Source organism: Suillus bovinus (genome assembly GCF_016758785.1).
Source record: "Suillus bovinus strain UH-Sbo-P2 chromosome Unknown EDB93scaffold_62, whole genome shotgun sequence".
Taxonomy (NCBI): domain Eukaryota; kingdom Fungi; phylum Basidiomycota; class Agaricomycetes; order Boletales; family Suillaceae; genus Suillus; species Suillus bovinus.
The window spans coordinates 171,553-189,733 of NW_024542118.1; the positions used below are offsets into that span (position 1 = coordinate 171,553).

The window sequence follows — 18,181 nt, forward strand, 5'->3', positions numbered from 1 at the left end:
GATAGATGACTAAGATCGCTTAGTCAAAGGGCACAGAGCAATGAGACAAAGGGGTCTCAAAGACAATATATATGTGACCAAGAACACTTGGTCTATGGCACTAATAAGTTTCTAAAGTAAGAAACTTATAATCTCAAGGGAATTCTTTTCCCTGCACTTGTCTCACTTCAAAGGGACTAACTTTGCAAGTGAAATATCTGAGAGGCAGATTGCTACAAATGGGAGATCATATTTTTTTTGGGGGGAGAATGGGCTCTCCTTATATACATTTTGTGTGGGAAAGTAACCTAGGTTCACAAACAATAAAAAATAAGGAGGACCAATCAAAATATTGGGTCAAACCCAATAAAAGAATAAAATACAAGTGAAAGATGGAGCTATGACATCATTGTGGAGCAGAACATTCTGGAATGTGGAGTAATGACATCATAATGACATCAAGAGTGACATCATTGTGGAGCAAAAGATTCCAGAACCTTCCATGAGTGAGTCAGAGTGAGTCATTGTGGAGCAGAATATTCTAGAAGGAAATGACATCATGAATGATGTCATTGTAGAGTAGAATAATCTAGAGCTTGATGACATAATATCTTTCAACAGAATACCTGCAGGAGTATCTGTGGAGTCTTATGACATCATAATGACATCATACCCTATGGGTACAATTTTATGAAGTGTCAGGTGAGTCAAAGCATCCTAATGAAAAAGTAAAGTAAAGAAACACTAGAGAAAAGTAGGTAGCAAAAATAAGACAGTTGGCAGGAATTGAAACACAGTCAAAAAAAATAATGCAGTTGTCAGGAATTGAAACACGGTCTTTTTGGATAGGTTTTTTATTGGCTTTGTACTTTTCTCTATGGTTTTCTCTAGCCAAAGTGAATAAGCCAAAGGCAAGGCTATACCTTAACCTTCATTTCCCTTCTCACATCAACTAGGTCTAAATGTGATTCCCATCTCACATTAGACTTTTTCCGTCAAAACGTATTCAGATCATGAAACTTGGGGAAAACTAGAAATATGGACCATGGTTTGAAACCAAGGTATGGGTTGACTAGTCTGAGGACTAAGCTAGCAGACTTTATCTTTTGAGGGTCACCTAGTATTCATGTCCATGCATGATTCCCACATCATGCAGGACAACGCGTGCTCTCGCATTCTCAGAGGACCCTGACTACAACCACATTTGTTCCTTACTTCGTGTACTTCATTCTACATCACCTGCTCCAGCAAGCACACAGCTGGATTTCGGCAAGCCTGATGTGCCTACTACACATCCCCTTCCATGCTATGATGAACCCTGGGAAATAAAGGCAGTGCCTTCAAGTCCATGCCTGCCGCTTTGCAGATCGTCTTGTGTGTCAGTAGTCCATTTTATGGCCTCACTTTTGAACTGACATCATTGCAAGTTTACGCCCACATAATCACCCCTCCCCATTGCGTGCAACTGCCTCAACTCCACGCCGGAAAAAGGCCTAGTTTATATATCATGACACCATTATATAGTGTTACTTGTTACTTGTACATATGACTGTATATGCATACTATGATGACTAATATCAAGATGGTATCTCATTTCTCCAACTCCCATGCTCAACACAACCTCTTATCTTTCAACATGCTGCAGGCAGCAGTGCAACTCAGCAATGAGAGACTCATGGTGACTTTCTGAAGAGTCATTCAGCCTGAAAATGAGGATCTGATTTCTGATTTCCTTGATCATTCAGTTACATGGTCACCCATGGGCCACAGTCACCCACTGTCTGCACAAGGACCTTATCCCATCCATTCTGTTGCGATCTAGAGAGCCTCTGGGCCCTCTGCTGGAGTCAATCGCCTCTAGTAAGTCCCTATCTCAAAATCACATTAGTTTTTTTGCTCCTCAAGGCTCTCACTCATCTGACTTGCATATAGCATTAAAACATCAAGGCTACTTCGCTAGTGTGTTGGCATGCTCTGGGGTTTCCCATGGTGAAAACCTATATAGACGGTAATTCTGACATTAGATCCTTCAGCACCACCATGCCTCCTCGACAGAAGAACACTTCCTGGGTTGCTCCCAAAGCCGCTCCTGCTCCCATTACTGCCACTCCTCTTACTGCCACTCCTGCTGTCGCTCCCATTGCTGCTGCAGCAAATGTGTCTGTGCTTCAAAATCCCCCAAGACGTCATCAGCTTCCTGTTAGATTCAGAGATAATGGTTCAAGTTCCACTGCAGACAAAGGGGAATCCTTTCACCTTGAGAACATCTCCGATGATGAGGAAGACAAAGCGGCCAACCCTCCTGCACTCACAGTAACACCTGTTGTATGCCCTAGTCCACTCCAGACTGCAATGAATACCGCCAGAACTGACCCTCTGGCCACTGGTGGCCGAGCCAAACCACCTAAATCCTCTGCCGACATTCATTTCTTCTACAGACAGGACCCTGTCACTCAGTCTAGAATCTGTAAAGCCTGCAAGTGAGTATTGTATCTGCAGTCTATCATTTTTTCTAACATAATTTGCAAGAGAAATCCACACTCGTGACAATACTCATGCTGTTGTATCATACCTTGCTACTACAGGCACTACAGGTCGTCAGACACACACATTTAATGAGCATACCATCATTTATTTGGAAGAAGCAGAGTGCAACCACTGGCACATCCATGCTTCATCGCATTTGAAGACATTTTTGGATGATGGCTGGATGATCGCGACCTTGCATCAACAGCTCAAGGATCCGGCTTACACCTTGGACTCACTTGGTACTCCCCCAAGTCCTAGCTCACTCACCAGTACCATCCTGTTAGCTCCAGATGATGTACTGCCTAACTTTACCCTGGACAAAATGCACAAACAGATTGTGAGATTTATCATTGCCAATGATCAGGTGAGTTGATGCACACTTTCTACATACTATAGTCAGTAATTGCTTTCAGGCAATCAGTGTTATTGAATGCCCAGAATTTTGCTGCCTGATCCATCTTCTGCGGCCATTGCTCAATGAGACTGATGTCTTTCATTGAACTAAAATACGTGAATTAGTCATTGATGCTTTCCACGAGCACTTCAATGCTTTGAAGAGGGACCTTGCAGTAGGTCCACAGTTGTCAAGAGCCCCGCAAAGCATCTTATATTCTTCAGGCTGCCCTGGGGAAGGTTTCATTCACATCGGACCTCTGGTTGGATTCTAATCTTTGCTCATTCATGGCTGTTACCGCCCACTGGATTGCTAGGGCAGACCATAGTTCAGTCCTTGTCTTGAATGCAGTGTTGATAGCCTTCCATCACATCCCAGGAAGTCACACTGGAGAATTGCTAGCAGAAGTAATATTGCATCTTCTAGATTGTGCCGGTGTGACCAAGAAGGTTAGTGTTTAGTTGTGCCGTGTAGCATGCTCTAACTTTGTTTAGACTGGTCATTTCACCTTGGACAATACCTCCAACAACCAGGTTGCCATGCGGGAGCTGTCACACAAACTCAAGTCCCGGGGGATTGATTTCCCTCCCATTGACCGCAGAATCCTGTGTTTCCCCCACATCATTAACATATGTGTGAAGCACATCATCGAAGAATACCACACAGCTGACTATTTGCTTGTGCCCAACTATTGGGTCATTGGCAATCGCACTATCATAAAAGCAGAGTATCTCAAGGCTGTGTCAGGGAAAGCTATTCTCAGAGCTAGGGACATTGTGTGCACAATTCACGCATCTAACCAGTGACATGATTTTTTCAGGGACACCATCATCACAGGTAATGAGAAGGAGTGGTTTCAAGGTGACTTGGGTGCAAAACTACAGCTCCCTGTTGTCGAACTCCTGCTTGATGAGTCAACTCACTGGGATTCAGTCTATATCATGCTTAACCATTTGCGAACCCTTTGCCAGGTAAGACATCACCCACTAAACATCTGCCATGACTAATAGTTGCCTAGGCAATAGATTTATTCTTTGACTCTCTCACTCAACACTCTATCAGCAAATTCAAACTGAGTTCGATGGAGTGGCAGTTCTTACAGGACGTTGAAGTAATCCTAGAGGTCAGTTTTAGTATATTCAAAATTCATGCTTCATCTGACTGTGTCATATCAGGCGCCCCATGCTGCCCAACAATGCATGTCAGGCAAACGCACTCCCAAGCTGTCCGGTGCATTTCCAGCGTTCGAAATGTTCATCGAGCACTGGAAGCTTTTGGCCCAACATGTCCCACACTGTGACCCTCTTGTCCAGATAGGTTTGGATTAGGCTGATAAGTATGATGAGAGGATGGGTGCCACAAATGCCTATGCAGTTGCTATGTGTGAGTCCATCAATATCTTTTAGTAATGTATGGTTGCCCATGTTTGAGTTCATCAGTCGTTGATCCTAGTATCCAAATGTCGTGGGTTTGGAGTCGTTGGAGGGAACAAATGAATAAAGATGTAGACGAGCATATAATCCATCTGGTACATCTACCATGCAACTTCAAAGGTCAAACTGATATTATCTCATGTAGATGCATCAAAAGCAAGCTGAAAATGGCTCAGCATATGTAGGGCCTTCAGCTAATGAAGTAGTACTTTGAGAACAACCACACATGCTAGGCTCGCGCCTCTACGGACTACCTGACACCAATGTCCTGCCGTGTCATGACAGCATTTCCCAAACAGTTGAGCAAGAGTTTGAGGCCTACGCTATGGCTAATCTTAGCCCCAAGACAACGGACATACTTGTGTTCTGGGAGGTGAGCATCCTGCGTCTCCATATGTTATACCTTTCATCATTGACCATGAGGTGTTGACCAGGTTGCAGAGACATCATTTCCGACAATTTTTGGCATTGCAATGGACCATCTCCCAATACAGGCCTCCGCTGTTCCATGCAAGCGAGTTTTTTTATCTAGTAGTGAAACTGACACAAAGAAACATAATCGCACAAGCCTGGTCCTGATGGAGGCTCTGCAGGTGGTAAAGTTCCTCCTGAAAAAAGAGCGACTCAACTTTACCAAAGGTTGGGCGGCATCACAGAAGGATATGGAGTACAAGACGTTGCGCGAACAACAGGAATTCAACACTGTTTTGACATTAACTAACAGTGGCATTACAGGTGATATATGCAACAATCTTCTCAGAGCTATTGCAGAGGATGAGTGTGATGACATTGATGATTTCCCTACTACCTATAAGCTATGATGTTTGCTTTCCCTACTTATCTCTTGTTTGCCCTATCTTTATGTGTTCTAGCTGCCTAGCTGTTTGCAATAGTGAACTTGTTCATTATTTGCCTTTCCTTGACAGCCTGCACTTCATTTCGACAGGCCAAGTGCTCTCTCGGTCTTTACAAGTACTGGCTAATCACCTCTACTCACACTTTGCAGTGCACCAACACTCATCAAACATTGCAGATGTCCGTCCAAACAGTTTGGACTTCTCAATTTGGCGATCTTTCACCACTTTGCCCATCCGCCTCTCGTAGTCTTCAGACTCACGTTTCTCACCATGAGATGTAGTTCTGAGTGCATGACAAGTTTGGGGCTGGAAATCAAATGTTGAGGTGTGAGTGATAATCTAGTATCTGGCCAAACTGACAGCCAAGGATGTTCTCCCAAGCAACAGCCATCTCGAATTGTTAAAAACTAATGGAAGCAGAAGTTTGGGCGGAAGGCCGGGTGCCTTTCAGAACATATTGGGTATACATACATCAAGGCAGCAGGTTTAATGTACTGGGCACTGACTCTTGTCTTGATGCTTATGATCCACATGATCAACATTGGGAATCAGGTACGGTTGCAGCTTTTGACCCCATACATATCACTGATCGTTTTCCAAGGTGTTCTTGGCCAAATGGGGTGAATCCTATGAGGTCTGGGGCATTCTCAGTACTGGATCACAACTCGTTGGGCTATTACACAATTCTTCAGGCCTCCCACTGGGCATCACTCACAGGAGGGATTTTCCCTGGCCCCCTCATCAAGGCGCAGAAGGTTTGCGAGCATTGTAGGTGCTTTACTCTCTGTTTTACCTTAAGTTCCCTAATACTCTTTGAAGCATTGGCATGGCATCCAACGAAAGAAGTCGAACTGCACAGAGTGAATGGTGTCTTCAAGGCCAAAGAAATGTGATCTGGAGGTGTGGTTCCCATTCCAAGGCACATACAAGGAGCTCCTTTTCTGCTTGAATTGCACGGACGGCATGGACACATGGTTCCCATTCCAAGGCACTTACAATGAACTCGTTTCCTGCTCTAATTACACAGATGGTGGTTCCCATTTCAAGGCGCATACAAAGAACTTGTTTCCTGCTCAAATCACATGGACGGCATGTTCACCTCACCACAAGTTGTCTCGTAGATAGTTTGTATATCCAAATTGCTCAGCTGAGCTATGGATTCAACTACAAGGTGTGTTATTAATCTTCTTACGTTCTCATGCATTCTCAATGTCTCCCCACCTCCTCCAGCTGCTTTGACACCTACACCTACATATGGCCATGGTTATTCCTCGCTGCCACAGCCTGCTTTCCCTCCACCCAACTCTTCCTACATCACACCACCCATCTATCCCCCTATATCATTCTTTGCACCCACCCGCCTCTCCCTCTCAGACTCCGGATGAAGGGCACGTTCCAACTGCACGAAACCAGCCAGACGGAGCACGAGATGTGTCAGTATCTGGAGTGGGAGCTCCATGTGGATCCAGTGACATTTAGGGAGTTTGAGGACATGGTCAAGAAGTATTTGGTATGTCAACAACTTTACCCTTCTCACATTCTTCCCTCATCATCCCAGACAACAACTCCTCCTACCACAAATCCCTTCCTGCCTCCTCCAGCCACTTTGGCATCTACACCTACATATGGTCATTGTTATCCTTCACTGCCAAAGCCTGATTCCCCTCTGCCCAACTCTTCCTACAGCACACCACCCACATTGTTATCATCAGCGGCATCTCCTCCAACACCCCCAAGTATGGAGGACTGCACGGCTCACATCGTTTCAGCTTCCAGGTATCCCAAAATCCCCCACCCAGCTCTTCCTACATCACACCACCCACATTGCTGTCATCAATGGCATCTCCTCCAACACCCCCAGGTATTGAGGACTGTCCGGCTCACATCATTTTAGCTTCGTCTTCACCAGGTATCCCAAAACACGAGCCTGTACGGCTGTACGGGTAAATTTGTTTCTATTATCACCCGCTACCAATTTTCTGTAGTACATTCTCATCATGCATAGTATATTTATTCTCATCCTATCTCACCACTAAAGAAACCACTACATATCGAGAGCATGGACTTGTGTCATTTCAATACAATTATATATAATATTATTATTAAAGCTGGCTTTAAGACCTTAAATGCGGCTCCATAGACTGGACCAAACTACTAATTACATGAGCTATAACTACATACATGGTTTAGCTACCTACAGCTCTGCTCGCGGCTAAAGCTGGCCACAAGCCAGAGCCGCGGCAACACTACCTATGCCTACAGAATCATCACTTGGAGATTGCACTATTCAGATATTGATGTGCCAGTGCCTGGTCTCAGCTACTCGCCTACACCTACAGAATCATCACTTGGGGATCACACTATTCAGATATCAACCATTTGTCCACCAACACCTGGTCTCAGCTACTCGCCTACACCTACAGAGTCATTACTTGGGGATCACACTATTTAGATATCAGCCATTAAGCCACCTGGACCATGGTGAATGAGATAGCCCCACAATCAATTCAGGGAAGGACCACAGGGGATGGGATAGCCCCACAATCAATTCAGGGAAGGACCACGGGGAATGGGATAGGCCTGTAATCAATTAAGGGAAGGACCATCAAGCCTCTGGGCAAGTCTCTGTAGTTGCTGTGAATTCCTTGATATATAAGGCAAGAGTCTAAAAGCGGCTATTCCCCTTCTAGATATTGTTCCGTCCATTTCACTTAATACATATGACCCTCCCTGAGTTCTCCGTTCTACTCTAAAGGGGCCGAGATAGCGGGCTTTTGTCTTCCGATTTAGCTCTTTCTCAATGTGGGTATTACGTACCAATACTAGATCTCCTTGCTGATAAGCCTCTTTTCTTAGCCATATAGCATATCGTCTTTCAAACTGCTCCTTTGACTTGAACCTAGCTTTCTTCAGTGTTTCTGCAGCTTGCTCCAGGTCGTCCAAATGTCTTTCTAACTGGTGTATTCAAAGTGCTAACAAATCAACCAAAGTCATCCCACTTGTAAATCCATCTACCATGAATGTGGCTTCTGCTAAATCGAATGGTAATACTGGGTGCACTCCGTGAACAAGATAGAATGCAGAGAAGCCCGTTACTCGGCTTGTAGTTACCCTATCTGCGAATAAGGTTTGAGGGATCTTCTGGGGCCATTGCGTAATGTTATCGCCACATGCTTTGACTAGTGCTTCTCGCAATGTGAAATGTCCTCTTTCAACTACTCCATTAGCTTGGGAATTGTAGGGTGAAATTGTGACATGCGGGATATTCACTTTTTGCATAAGGGCAGAAAATGTGCCCTGTACCTCAGGTCCATTATCAGTGGTTACCTGTCCTATGGCTCCATACCTACAATAAATATCTTCCCAAAAGACCTTGGTAAGAGCCTTGGCAGTAGGTGCTTTTAATGGTCTTCCTTCTACGTAGCGAGACAAATCATCTCTAGCCAATACAATATACTTATAGCCCTGGGCTGGAGGCATGTGCATAATATCAATGTAGACTTTCACAAAGATAGTGGAAGGAGTAGAAACTATGATAGGAGTGTGCATCTTGGCTGTATTTTGGATTTGACAAGGGTGACATGATTGTACGTGATGCCGTACATCTGAAAATAAGTAAGGCCAGAAGAATCTAAGATGGATGGTCTCCCACGTAGCTGCTTCGCCCCTATGTCCAAGCTCTTCATGTGCCTGATTCAGTATAGTTGCACGCCTTTCCGGATCAAGTACCACTAACAATGGTGGCCTAGCCTGCATTCTTTTATACATTCTTCCATTCTGGACAAAGAACTTGACAGCCTTCTTAAGGAACCTCTTCTTTGCTGAAATACTGTCAAATGACGGAGTTTCCAAGGTTGTAAGGAATTTGAATATATCCATTAGGTTCTTCTCCTGAAAGCTTGTTCCCATGAATACTGAGGAGAAAGGCATCTTCTTTTCATCTAAGGATACTGTAGTTCGAAAGCATGCTTGAGAAGTCCCGGTAAACAGTGCTAACTCATCTAGCCATGAATCATCTTGCGGATCAATACTTTCTCCCTCTCCTAGACCTCGCCTAGACAATGCATCAGGGCCCTTAAATTTTGTTGCAGGTACGTGGATGAGTTTGAAATCAAATAGGAGTATTCCTTGAATCCATCAGTTGATAGCTGCATTTGGCTGAAGGTCTGGTTCATTAAGCATCCCCTTGATGTATTTTGCATCTACTTCCACGTGGAGAACTTTCACTCCTATGATGTATAGGCGGAAATGACGAAGTGCTCGGGAAAGTCCGTATAGCTCTAACTTTGGTTGTGAATAGCGGGATTCTACATCATTAAATGGTAATGATCCATATCGGGCTGGCCGCTTACGTCCATTCTCATCTATTTGCAATAAGATAATTCCTGCTGCCATGTAACTAGAGTCTACTGATAAGATCACTGGTAAGTCTGAACTATAGTCAATTGATCTTAAGGCTGGTGCGGAAGCTACTAACTTCTTCAAAGTCTCAAAGGCTTCCTTCCATCTTTCGTTCCAAACAAATTCTTCATCTTTTTCGCCATAGCTCGCTTAAGGGTTGGGCTAATGTTGAGTACCCAGGAATCCATATTCAAACAGTACCGCAGAGTCCAAGGAATGCTCTGGCCTCTTTAGGGTTTGTTAGGTCTGGCCAGTTAAGGATCTTGTCTACTTTCATCTTATCTGGAATACATCCATCAGGAGTACAAGTCTGTCCTACGATTAGAACTTCTGGGAGACACAGCTGAATCTTAAGGGCTGAAAATGTTGCTCCAGCCTCCTTAACACGGTGCATAATTTGGTGGACATCCAATGCATGCAACCAGATGAATTTTTGTATTCCGGGATTTTCATGTAGAAGAGCAGGGTTACCTTGCTCGTCAGGAAATGTAGTTGTAGGTCCTTTAATAGGAAGATCATCTATAAAAATGTTGGCCTTGTCAGGAATTTCGTCTTGAAGAACAAAGGTCATACACTTTTGGAATTCTGCAGGAGAATTAGTGAACCCTGTAGGAAGCAAGGTGATGCGGAGCAGGCCCAAAGGGGTTAGGAATGCAGTAAAGTCTCTGCTCTTTGGATGTAATTTTTTGGCATCGAATCCCCAAAATAGGTCAAATACTGTATAGCATTGAGCTCCTGCAAAAGGTTCTACGAAATCATCAAGAATAGGGGGTAACCCAGCGTCGCGAATGGTAACCTTATTCAGAGGCTGCAAATCATGGACAATTCTTAACTTCCCATTTTTCTTGACTACACAAAACCATCGTGATCTATATGCTGACTGACTCGCCTCATAGACACCTGCATCTATCTTTAGCTTGAGTACTTCTATGACCTTGCTTCGTATCCCCGGTGGGATAGGTATATTCTTGTATTCCCATGGAATATGTGGAATAGTAGGGATAATGTACAGGGAAAAGTAAGACTCTTTCAGAGTACCTTGGTCAGTGTCTTCAAATGCTAGAGCATCCTGGTGCAGCCACATAATATGTCGAAATAGTCTCTCTTCTTCGGGATACAGAAATCCTTTAGAGTTGATGTTCAAAGCCTCAAGTCTTTCTAAGGTAAGCTTTGTAGTAGGAGTTATATCAGGTGGATTAGGTATTAGGGGTATAAGAGTGTCTAGTGGGTCATATGGAATCTGCCTAACTACTTGGGCTTCTTGAGGAAACACTCCTGGAACAGGCCGTACTTTCTTATCTACGTGCTTATACATTGTCAAGGAGTTGGCACTGTCTAACATGCCTGTTTCTACAGGGTCAGAAGGGGTCCAGAACATTCCTTGAGTATCCTCCTCACTAAAAGTCATTGTCCATATTGAATCTCCTGGCTCAAAGTGATTCCCAATGTCATCGGTCCATACCGTTATGTTGCTTTCTTTATCAATTTGTGATTCTCTTCCGGCTGTTAGGCCATATATGTCATCACTTCCCATCTCATATTCCTCTGATTCAGTGGTGATGTCATCTGTACGTATATAAAATCCTTGATATGGTTCCTTTACTTGGGTTTGCGATAATTGGGGTTCCATTTCCACAGGAAAATCCTTGGCTATGGGTTTCATGACTTATAAGGTTTGGATGCCCTTATTTGGCTAAGACTCAGGTGGGATTGTTGAATTCGGATTTGCCTAGATTCTGAGAACGCGGACTGGGATTCTTCGGTTGTATTTGACAAATGAAAAATAGGGTCACGAAATACTATTTCATACACCTGTAAATGCCAGACAATGATATACTATAGTACCTGAATATGTATTCTATAGTTCCTGTGGCTATTTAGAATTCAAACACTCAATGTATTGTAAATGACAGGCTTATGTAGTAATAGCACAAAGTTTACTAATTATACTATCACGTGACTATACTTAGGCCCGGATGTCCTAAGTGTAGACTAGCTTACTAAGCTTCTGAAGGTCCTTAGATTTCGAACGGGAATTTGGTGAATCGACTTTGGATTCAAATTTTTTGTATGTAAAAACTTCAAAACAAACTAAGAAATGTTGTAAGACTAATACAAGGTATGAAAAACTAAGAATCAAAAAACTAACTTCAATCAGAATCTTCGGACAACCCAAATTCTTGGTTTCAATGTAGCTAAGTATAGAAAACTAACCGTGTGATACTTGTACAAATTCAGTCAAAAGCATGTATATAGATTTTTAGCTAAGGTCTCAGGAGACGAGCTGACAGATGAGAACTACAAGCGAAAATCACACGTCAAACAGAATATGCCTAAGTACAAACTAAGGGAAAGGGCGTAGCAGGCTAAGTAAGGAAAAGAAATGTAACTAGAATCAGATCTTCGACTTCTTGGAATCTTTTAATAAAAGGTGGATCAGAAAAAAAAGAAATGAAAGGAGGAAAGAACACACCAAACACACCCGCTTTTATTCTAAAATATATGGACCCATGCGCTTTGTGTTGAAGCAGCACTGGTGCTGAGATTCTGCTGTGCACAGAAGGTAATTAGTGCTGGTGGTAGGAACAACACCTGTACCCACAAGATCGTTGAGAGAATAATTCTGTAAGAGCTTGTGGATGACATCTTCGTCCGGAAGGGAGATCTGTAGAAGATTGTCGATCAAATCAGCGAGCTGGAAATATCCAAAGAAGTGGAAGGTGCCCAATGCGGTGCGAAGCATGGCCGATTCTTCAATGGTGAAGAGGGGGTTAGATGAAGGGCAAAGTTGGAGGAAAAAGGAGGCCCGGTCGACAGTTGCCAGGATACAACGTACTCCATCGACGATGACAATGAATAAATGTTCGAGTAAGGTTTCTTGCGACTGAGTGGGAGTGAGCGTACAGTGCGTGAGTTGTAAAATAGTGCACATGGATGTGCGCATATTCTTAAGTTCGTAGAGTCAGGAATGTAGGCGCGTGCGGCCATGGGGAACGGAAGCAGGATATTCGGTAGTGTCATAATGAAAGATAGATGAAGGGCAGGCAGCGTGAAAGCTTGTGAGCTCATTACCCAGTTCGCGCGTCGAGTGCACAGACATTGCGATGGATAAGAACTGGCATGCGCACATGAGGTGCATGACCATTCGTTCATCATAGGTTCCGGTGAACGGAAGCGGCTCGTATGGAAGTTGCCTGTAGTTAAGTCTGAAGGCGACGGGCGTGTTGCGAGGTACGCAATCATGCGCCTTGTCCTGTTCTTTGAGGGCGTCAAGTCCGTGGGTAAAGACGAGATCAGGATCGATCTGTGGCATGGTGCGACACGAGCGCAGGTTTGCGATGTCGTGCGTGAGGTAGGAAAGTCATTGGAGTTGTGTTGGGGGAGGGGGTGTAAGTTTGTCAGTATCGTCATCCGAAGGGCTGTAGAATGAGTCGTTGTCGGATTGAGTCTGCATGCTTGAGTTAGTATCAGATGTGCGCATAAGTCCTTTGTTAGATTTAAGTACCTCAGATTCTGATCTGGCTGGATCGTCCTCAGAGATCTTAGTCCATCCTTCTACAGGCTCCGCGCTTCCTTCATTGTCTTCAGTCGAAAGAAGCAGGGCACACGCACAATCTTGATCGGCAGGCGCAGCTTCGAGAAGCGGCTCCAGCTTGATGGGTGGGAAAGCTGAGGCGATGCGGGGAGGAGTAGGAGGTGGAGTGATGGGCTTCTTGAGTTCTTTTCGGCGCGAGTCTTCTTCATCCGTTGATCCAGCGGCTTCTTGCTTGAGCCGGTCAATGTTGTGGGCATTCTGAGTTTCAGAATTAAAATTTTCCAGGCTGCCGTTGGGCAACCTGGAAAGGCCTAAGCTCCTTGGAGGAGGCTCGGCGAAAAGTACAGTAGCATCCTGCAAATACATAGAATTTAAATAGATTTTTATAAAAATGAAACTTACTGGAGGAGTGACGGAAATATCCGGAATGTTAGTGATATCCTTGTCCGACATGTGGACAAGGTCAGCTAAGTCGATGGCCGTGAGTTTCTTGTCATGGTGGTGACGGACGTCACTGTCGTACTCCGGGAGGAAGGGACCAGATGAGACACGCTGAGCAAAGGCCAGCGGAGTGGGTGAACGGATTGCTCTAGCATCTAAAGGAAGTTGAACCATGGGTATGGTAATGTTACCATACTGGGAAATAAGGTCCGGCTCGGCAAACTTTGTACTAACTACTAAACTAGGAATGAAATCTCCCATGTGATCAGCTTCTTTTCTCAGCTCTTTGTACTGCGAGCTGTTAAGTACCAAGTAATCGGCGTGATGATTACCATTGATCGAGTGAGTGTTAGGCACGTTGGCATTGTGCCTAAATGTGTGATGTCCGGGATATGCGACACGAATATGGTAAGTATTTCCGGCATATTGGAGCATGTCCTGGATTAGGCTGGAAAATTGTGACCTGTGCGGCCAGCTGGAGGCATTGTAGATACTGATGTGTTGTACTCATCCATACTATCCCCTCCCTCTTTTATAGATTTTTTTACAATAGTACTATCTATGGTACCATTCATTAATTCCATACAATTATCTATCATTTTAGATACTTGTAGTACAATGGTACTTTGAATTTCTTGCAAGACCCATCTGCAGTCCGTGTGAATTTCCATTTTTGGAAGCGCTATTTTCACAGCTTCTGGAATATTTTCGATGTGAGTACTATTTTTAGACCCTTCTTGGTAGAAGGTGTTAATTTCGGACATTTCTGTACATGTAATGTTCCAGCTCTTTGCCCCATGTTCTCGGCTCCGGTTATTTTTAGATGGAACTACTAGAACTTCTGACGTCTGATCGTTAGTAGGACTACTTCCAAATTCTAGCCAAGTTCCTGTAGGGCGCTCATGTATAGATACTGAATTATGTATTTGCCATGGTCTCCCTAATAAAATATCAAAGGGAACTGTATCTCCTACATAGATTTCTGCAGTTGTAAGTACTGAGCCTATGTTAATGGGCACCTGAGACACGAGGCCCTTAAGATGTCCTTTCCCGCTGTTTGCATCATGTAATACTAAGGTTCTGTTCCGGTTGATCGGGAGCTTAATGAACTTCTCGAACTGTGTGTTCCGATACTATATTTAGCTGACTTCCGGTATCTATTACTGCTTTTAGATCATTACCAAGAATTTGAATAGGCAGTTCTATTAAGGCTTCTTTTGTTCTCGCTTCAAAACTTTCTGCTACCCGGAAACTTTCGGCTTCAACATCACGCGCTTCACTCATGTCATACACCAGGTGAACATCTTTTCTAACTACTGTTTTTGGCTTTATTGACTCGGCCAGCAGCCCAGATAACTCTTTTGAGACTCCAAGAATCTCACCCGCTGTAAGTTCCACCGGTACGTTTAATATTCTATTTAGAACCTTCTTTGCACTGATGCCATCAGCGAGTTCTGACCTTCTTATTCCCGATTTAGATTCGATCACCTGGCCGCCATCAGGCATATGGCCTGTTAGTTGATTTTTAGGTGCATTTCTTACTTTCTCTTTCTCCTGCCTATTAACTAACTCCTTGTTTTTCCGTCTTAGCAGTGCATCGTCCTCCATGACGACATCATCGTTCTGCGCATCGTACCGCGCCAGTTCGTCCTTATTTGGAATGGGCGGAAAGTTTTTATTGGGTGAGGGTTTGCTAGGTAAGTCTTTTCTTCCTATTCTTTCTACCGGCTTTGGAAGCATTCTGGGCCTCATAGGTATGTTCTCTTTTTCTTCCCTGGGGTTTCCCTGGGGAATCCTTACTGGCTGATGATCTTTCTTAGGTTCTAACTTAAATTCGCGTGCCTCAGGGTACCATTGGTACTGCCGAGGGCGCAATAATTCTTTCAGGCATTGGGTTTGGCGGGTGCGCTGCATTGGAGAGTTTAATGGGCTGGTGCTTTCCCATTGGTGTGTATTGTCTGTCTCCTCGCAATTCATAGTGCTGATGTTGTTCTTTTTTAATTTCCTCTCTTACTTCCCACCCTTTGGGTGGGTAGACTCCATCAAACACTTCTGTCCGCTTCTGTGCGCCCTCCTTCTGGGTTCGGTAAACTGGGTAAGCTTTTGTTCCATTTTCTTCTGATTCTTTGTCTTCACTAATATATTCTAATGCCCAACAGTTCTCACTTGAATCCAAAATCTCGACGTCATTTTCCCATTTTATAAAGTGAGTTTGCGCTGTTTTCTTCCAGTTTTCGAATGCATTTATTAATGTTTCTCCACCCCATCTTCTCAGGGGTATTCCTCCTGGCAGTGCAATCCGGCCATTCTCTGCTCAGATCAAAGATCCTTCTGTAAGTAATTTCCCTATTATTGGACACATTCCTAACTCATGATTCTTATCCCCACAGCCAAAACAAATTATTCTAGGGAGATATGGGGTAGTGTAGTTAGGGGTACTTCTTGTAGGTAGATTGTATGTATTATTAGCACTATTATCTATATGAGTGCTACCATGGTTTGGTGTGAATCTTGCACTGGGAAATCTACTGTCTCTAAGTCCATAAAGATATTCCTTTCTCCTCCTAGACACTGGGCTTTCTAAAATTCGTGATACTACAGGATCTAAAGTAATAGCCTTGTAGTATAGGGTGCTATAGTTAGCATCACCTATTTTCATCTGCCCGAGTTGCTGAATTAGGTTTTCCACTTCCTCATGTGAACTTTTTGAAGCACTGCAGTGTCTATTGACAGCTTTCCTTGTCTCACTACTAGGGGTTTCTTCATCGTCTGAGCTTAGATTTTCAAAGCGAGTCTTACGCATAGTAGCCTTTCCCAAAGGTGAGTGCTTCCTATATTTTGCTCGTTTGTAAGTCTTTGCTCGCTTTACATCCTCCTCTTCTGAATCTGAATCCGAGTCCGTAGAACTATCTGAATCTTCACTGTCTGAGTCATCTGTATCCGAGTAGACAAGATCCATGTCAAATCGATCCCGCTGCAAGATCTTCTCTGCAGCTTGAGTTACTTCATCAAAGGAGAAAGGGTTTGTCATATCTCGTAATGGTGCATTTGTTAGCAGCCAGGTTTCAATCTTAGTACGTAATGTCCTGGGGATTCCTTTCCAAAAGTAGGTAGCATGGTCATTACTGGAAATCTTATTCTTGGCTAATAGCCAACCTCCTATGGTTACGAACTTGCAAGTATACTTCTTCCATTCTGACAATGTCTTTATAGATGCTGTACGATGCTTGTTGATAAAGGTAACTAGGCTGTGAACCTTATATCGCTTGGCATCCTGGTCTGCATCAAAGAGACTTATGAAATCTGCCTTAAGCTGAGCCCAGTCAGGATTTCTGTAACTTGGTAGAATTTCTATGAGTCGTGAAGTGGCCGAGGAACAGTATAACGTGACATTTTCACACATGTCCTGGTCAGTGGTGATATGATATTGATTGCATAACTTCTCGTAGTGGCGAAGGAACTTCTTGACTTGGTAATATTTTCCTTTAAATTTGGCAGGGGCGTGCTTGGCTCCTGGCAAAGGTAAGATAAGCAGGGCATTCTGAGGTTGTGCTGGTTGAGCAGGCTGAGCTACTAGCTGAGGTGCTACAACGACAGCAGGGTTTGCTGGTTGGTTACTCATTGGTAATGTAGACAGGGGTTATGTTGGTGATAATATGTGTGGATGAAGACCAAGGTTGGTCTGGATGTACTTGGATGACTGAACTTTCAATATGAAACCACCCCTCGCGGTGGGCTCCAATAATGTCTTCTTAGATAGATGATCTATAGATGAACACCTACAAAATCAAATATCTCCATGGTCAGTGATTCAGACAAATACCAATGACTGATAATGTGGTCGTTCGTGGGTGGCCTGTCAGTATATCCAAGCTACGGTCAGACAAAGGTACTCTATGATATCAGTATAGAAACACTAGTCAACCCAGTGGTATGGTGTTGACTAAAAGAAACAAGAAACAGAAACAAAACTAAGACTAAGCACAATCACTGGTGCTAAACAGAAATGAGAACTAAGACTAGGCACAATCAATGGTGCTGTATTCTAAACTTACTATGAAACAGTCATGTGAAGATGTATTGGTCACTCCCACAGCGCAAACAGGTAGGATCAAAGGTCAAGACTTGTCAAAAGCTTCCGTAGAACTCTTAGCCTAATATTGAATCTGCTGCCAAGGAACTCACGATGAGTATTAAACAGAATCAGAAACGGACGTCCTTGGATTTCAATACCAAGTCCCCTATTCAATAGCTAAAGCCTATCTGACAAATAACAATCCTGGCTCAGTATACTACTCCGATGTGTGAGGTCAAGCGGACAATAATCAACTTCTGAAGTCTCCCCACTAAGCTACTCTGAGCCTTTAGCAGACGTAGAGACAACACGAAGAATCCAAAGATAAGGCTCAAATGTATTTGCTACAATCAAAAGTATGTTAGTATCAGCAGCAAGAAACAAACACTCAGTATATATTCGCTAAAATCTATAACACGTTAGTGACACAATAATAAACGAGCACTCAGACTGTTAGCTTTCAATGGGTAGAGAGAGTGAAACAGATAGAGTGAAACAGATCCCAAGCTAAAGAAATAGATAGGGTGGAACAGAACC

The 18,181-nt window shown here is 43.7% G+C and overlaps 3 protein-coding genes across 3 annotated transcripts; 2 read left to right on the plus strand and 1 right to left on the minus strand.

Annotated features, from left to right (window-relative positions):
• Nucleotides 1–2,019: 2,019 nt before the first annotated feature.
• Nucleotides 2,020–2,961, plus strand: EDB93DRAFT_1106635 (uncharacterized protein; the record flags this gene model as incomplete). The annotated part of the gene is made up of 3 exons (XM_041447638.1): nucleotides 2,020–2,459; nucleotides 2,509–2,872; nucleotides 2,905–2,961. 3 exons carry the CDS (start codon nucleotides 2,020–2,022, stop codon nucleotides 2,959–2,961), a joined length of 861 nt encoding a protein of 286 aa, XP_041304373.1.
• A 3,612-nt stretch (nucleotides 2,962–6,573) lies between these two features.
• Nucleotides 6,574–7,086, plus strand: EDB93DRAFT_1091188 (uncharacterized protein; the record flags this gene model as incomplete). The annotated part of the gene is made up of 1 exon (XM_041446328.1): nucleotides 6,574–7,086. One exon carries the CDS (start codon nucleotides 6,574–6,576, stop codon nucleotides 7,084–7,086), a length of 513 nt encoding a protein of 170 aa, XP_041304374.1.
• A 5,469-nt stretch (nucleotides 7,087–12,555) lies between these two features.
• On the minus strand, nucleotides 12,556–14,004 carry EDB93DRAFT_1106637 (uncharacterized protein; the record flags this gene model as incomplete). The annotated part of the gene is made up of 4 exons (XM_041447639.1): nucleotides 12,556–12,897; nucleotides 13,099–13,175; nucleotides 13,206–13,482; nucleotides 13,531–14,004. 4 exons carry the CDS (start codon nucleotides 14,002–14,004, stop codon nucleotides 12,556–12,558), a joined length of 1,170 nt encoding a protein of 389 aa, XP_041304375.1.
• Between the last annotated feature and the right edge of the window lie 4,177 nt (nucleotides 14,005–18,181).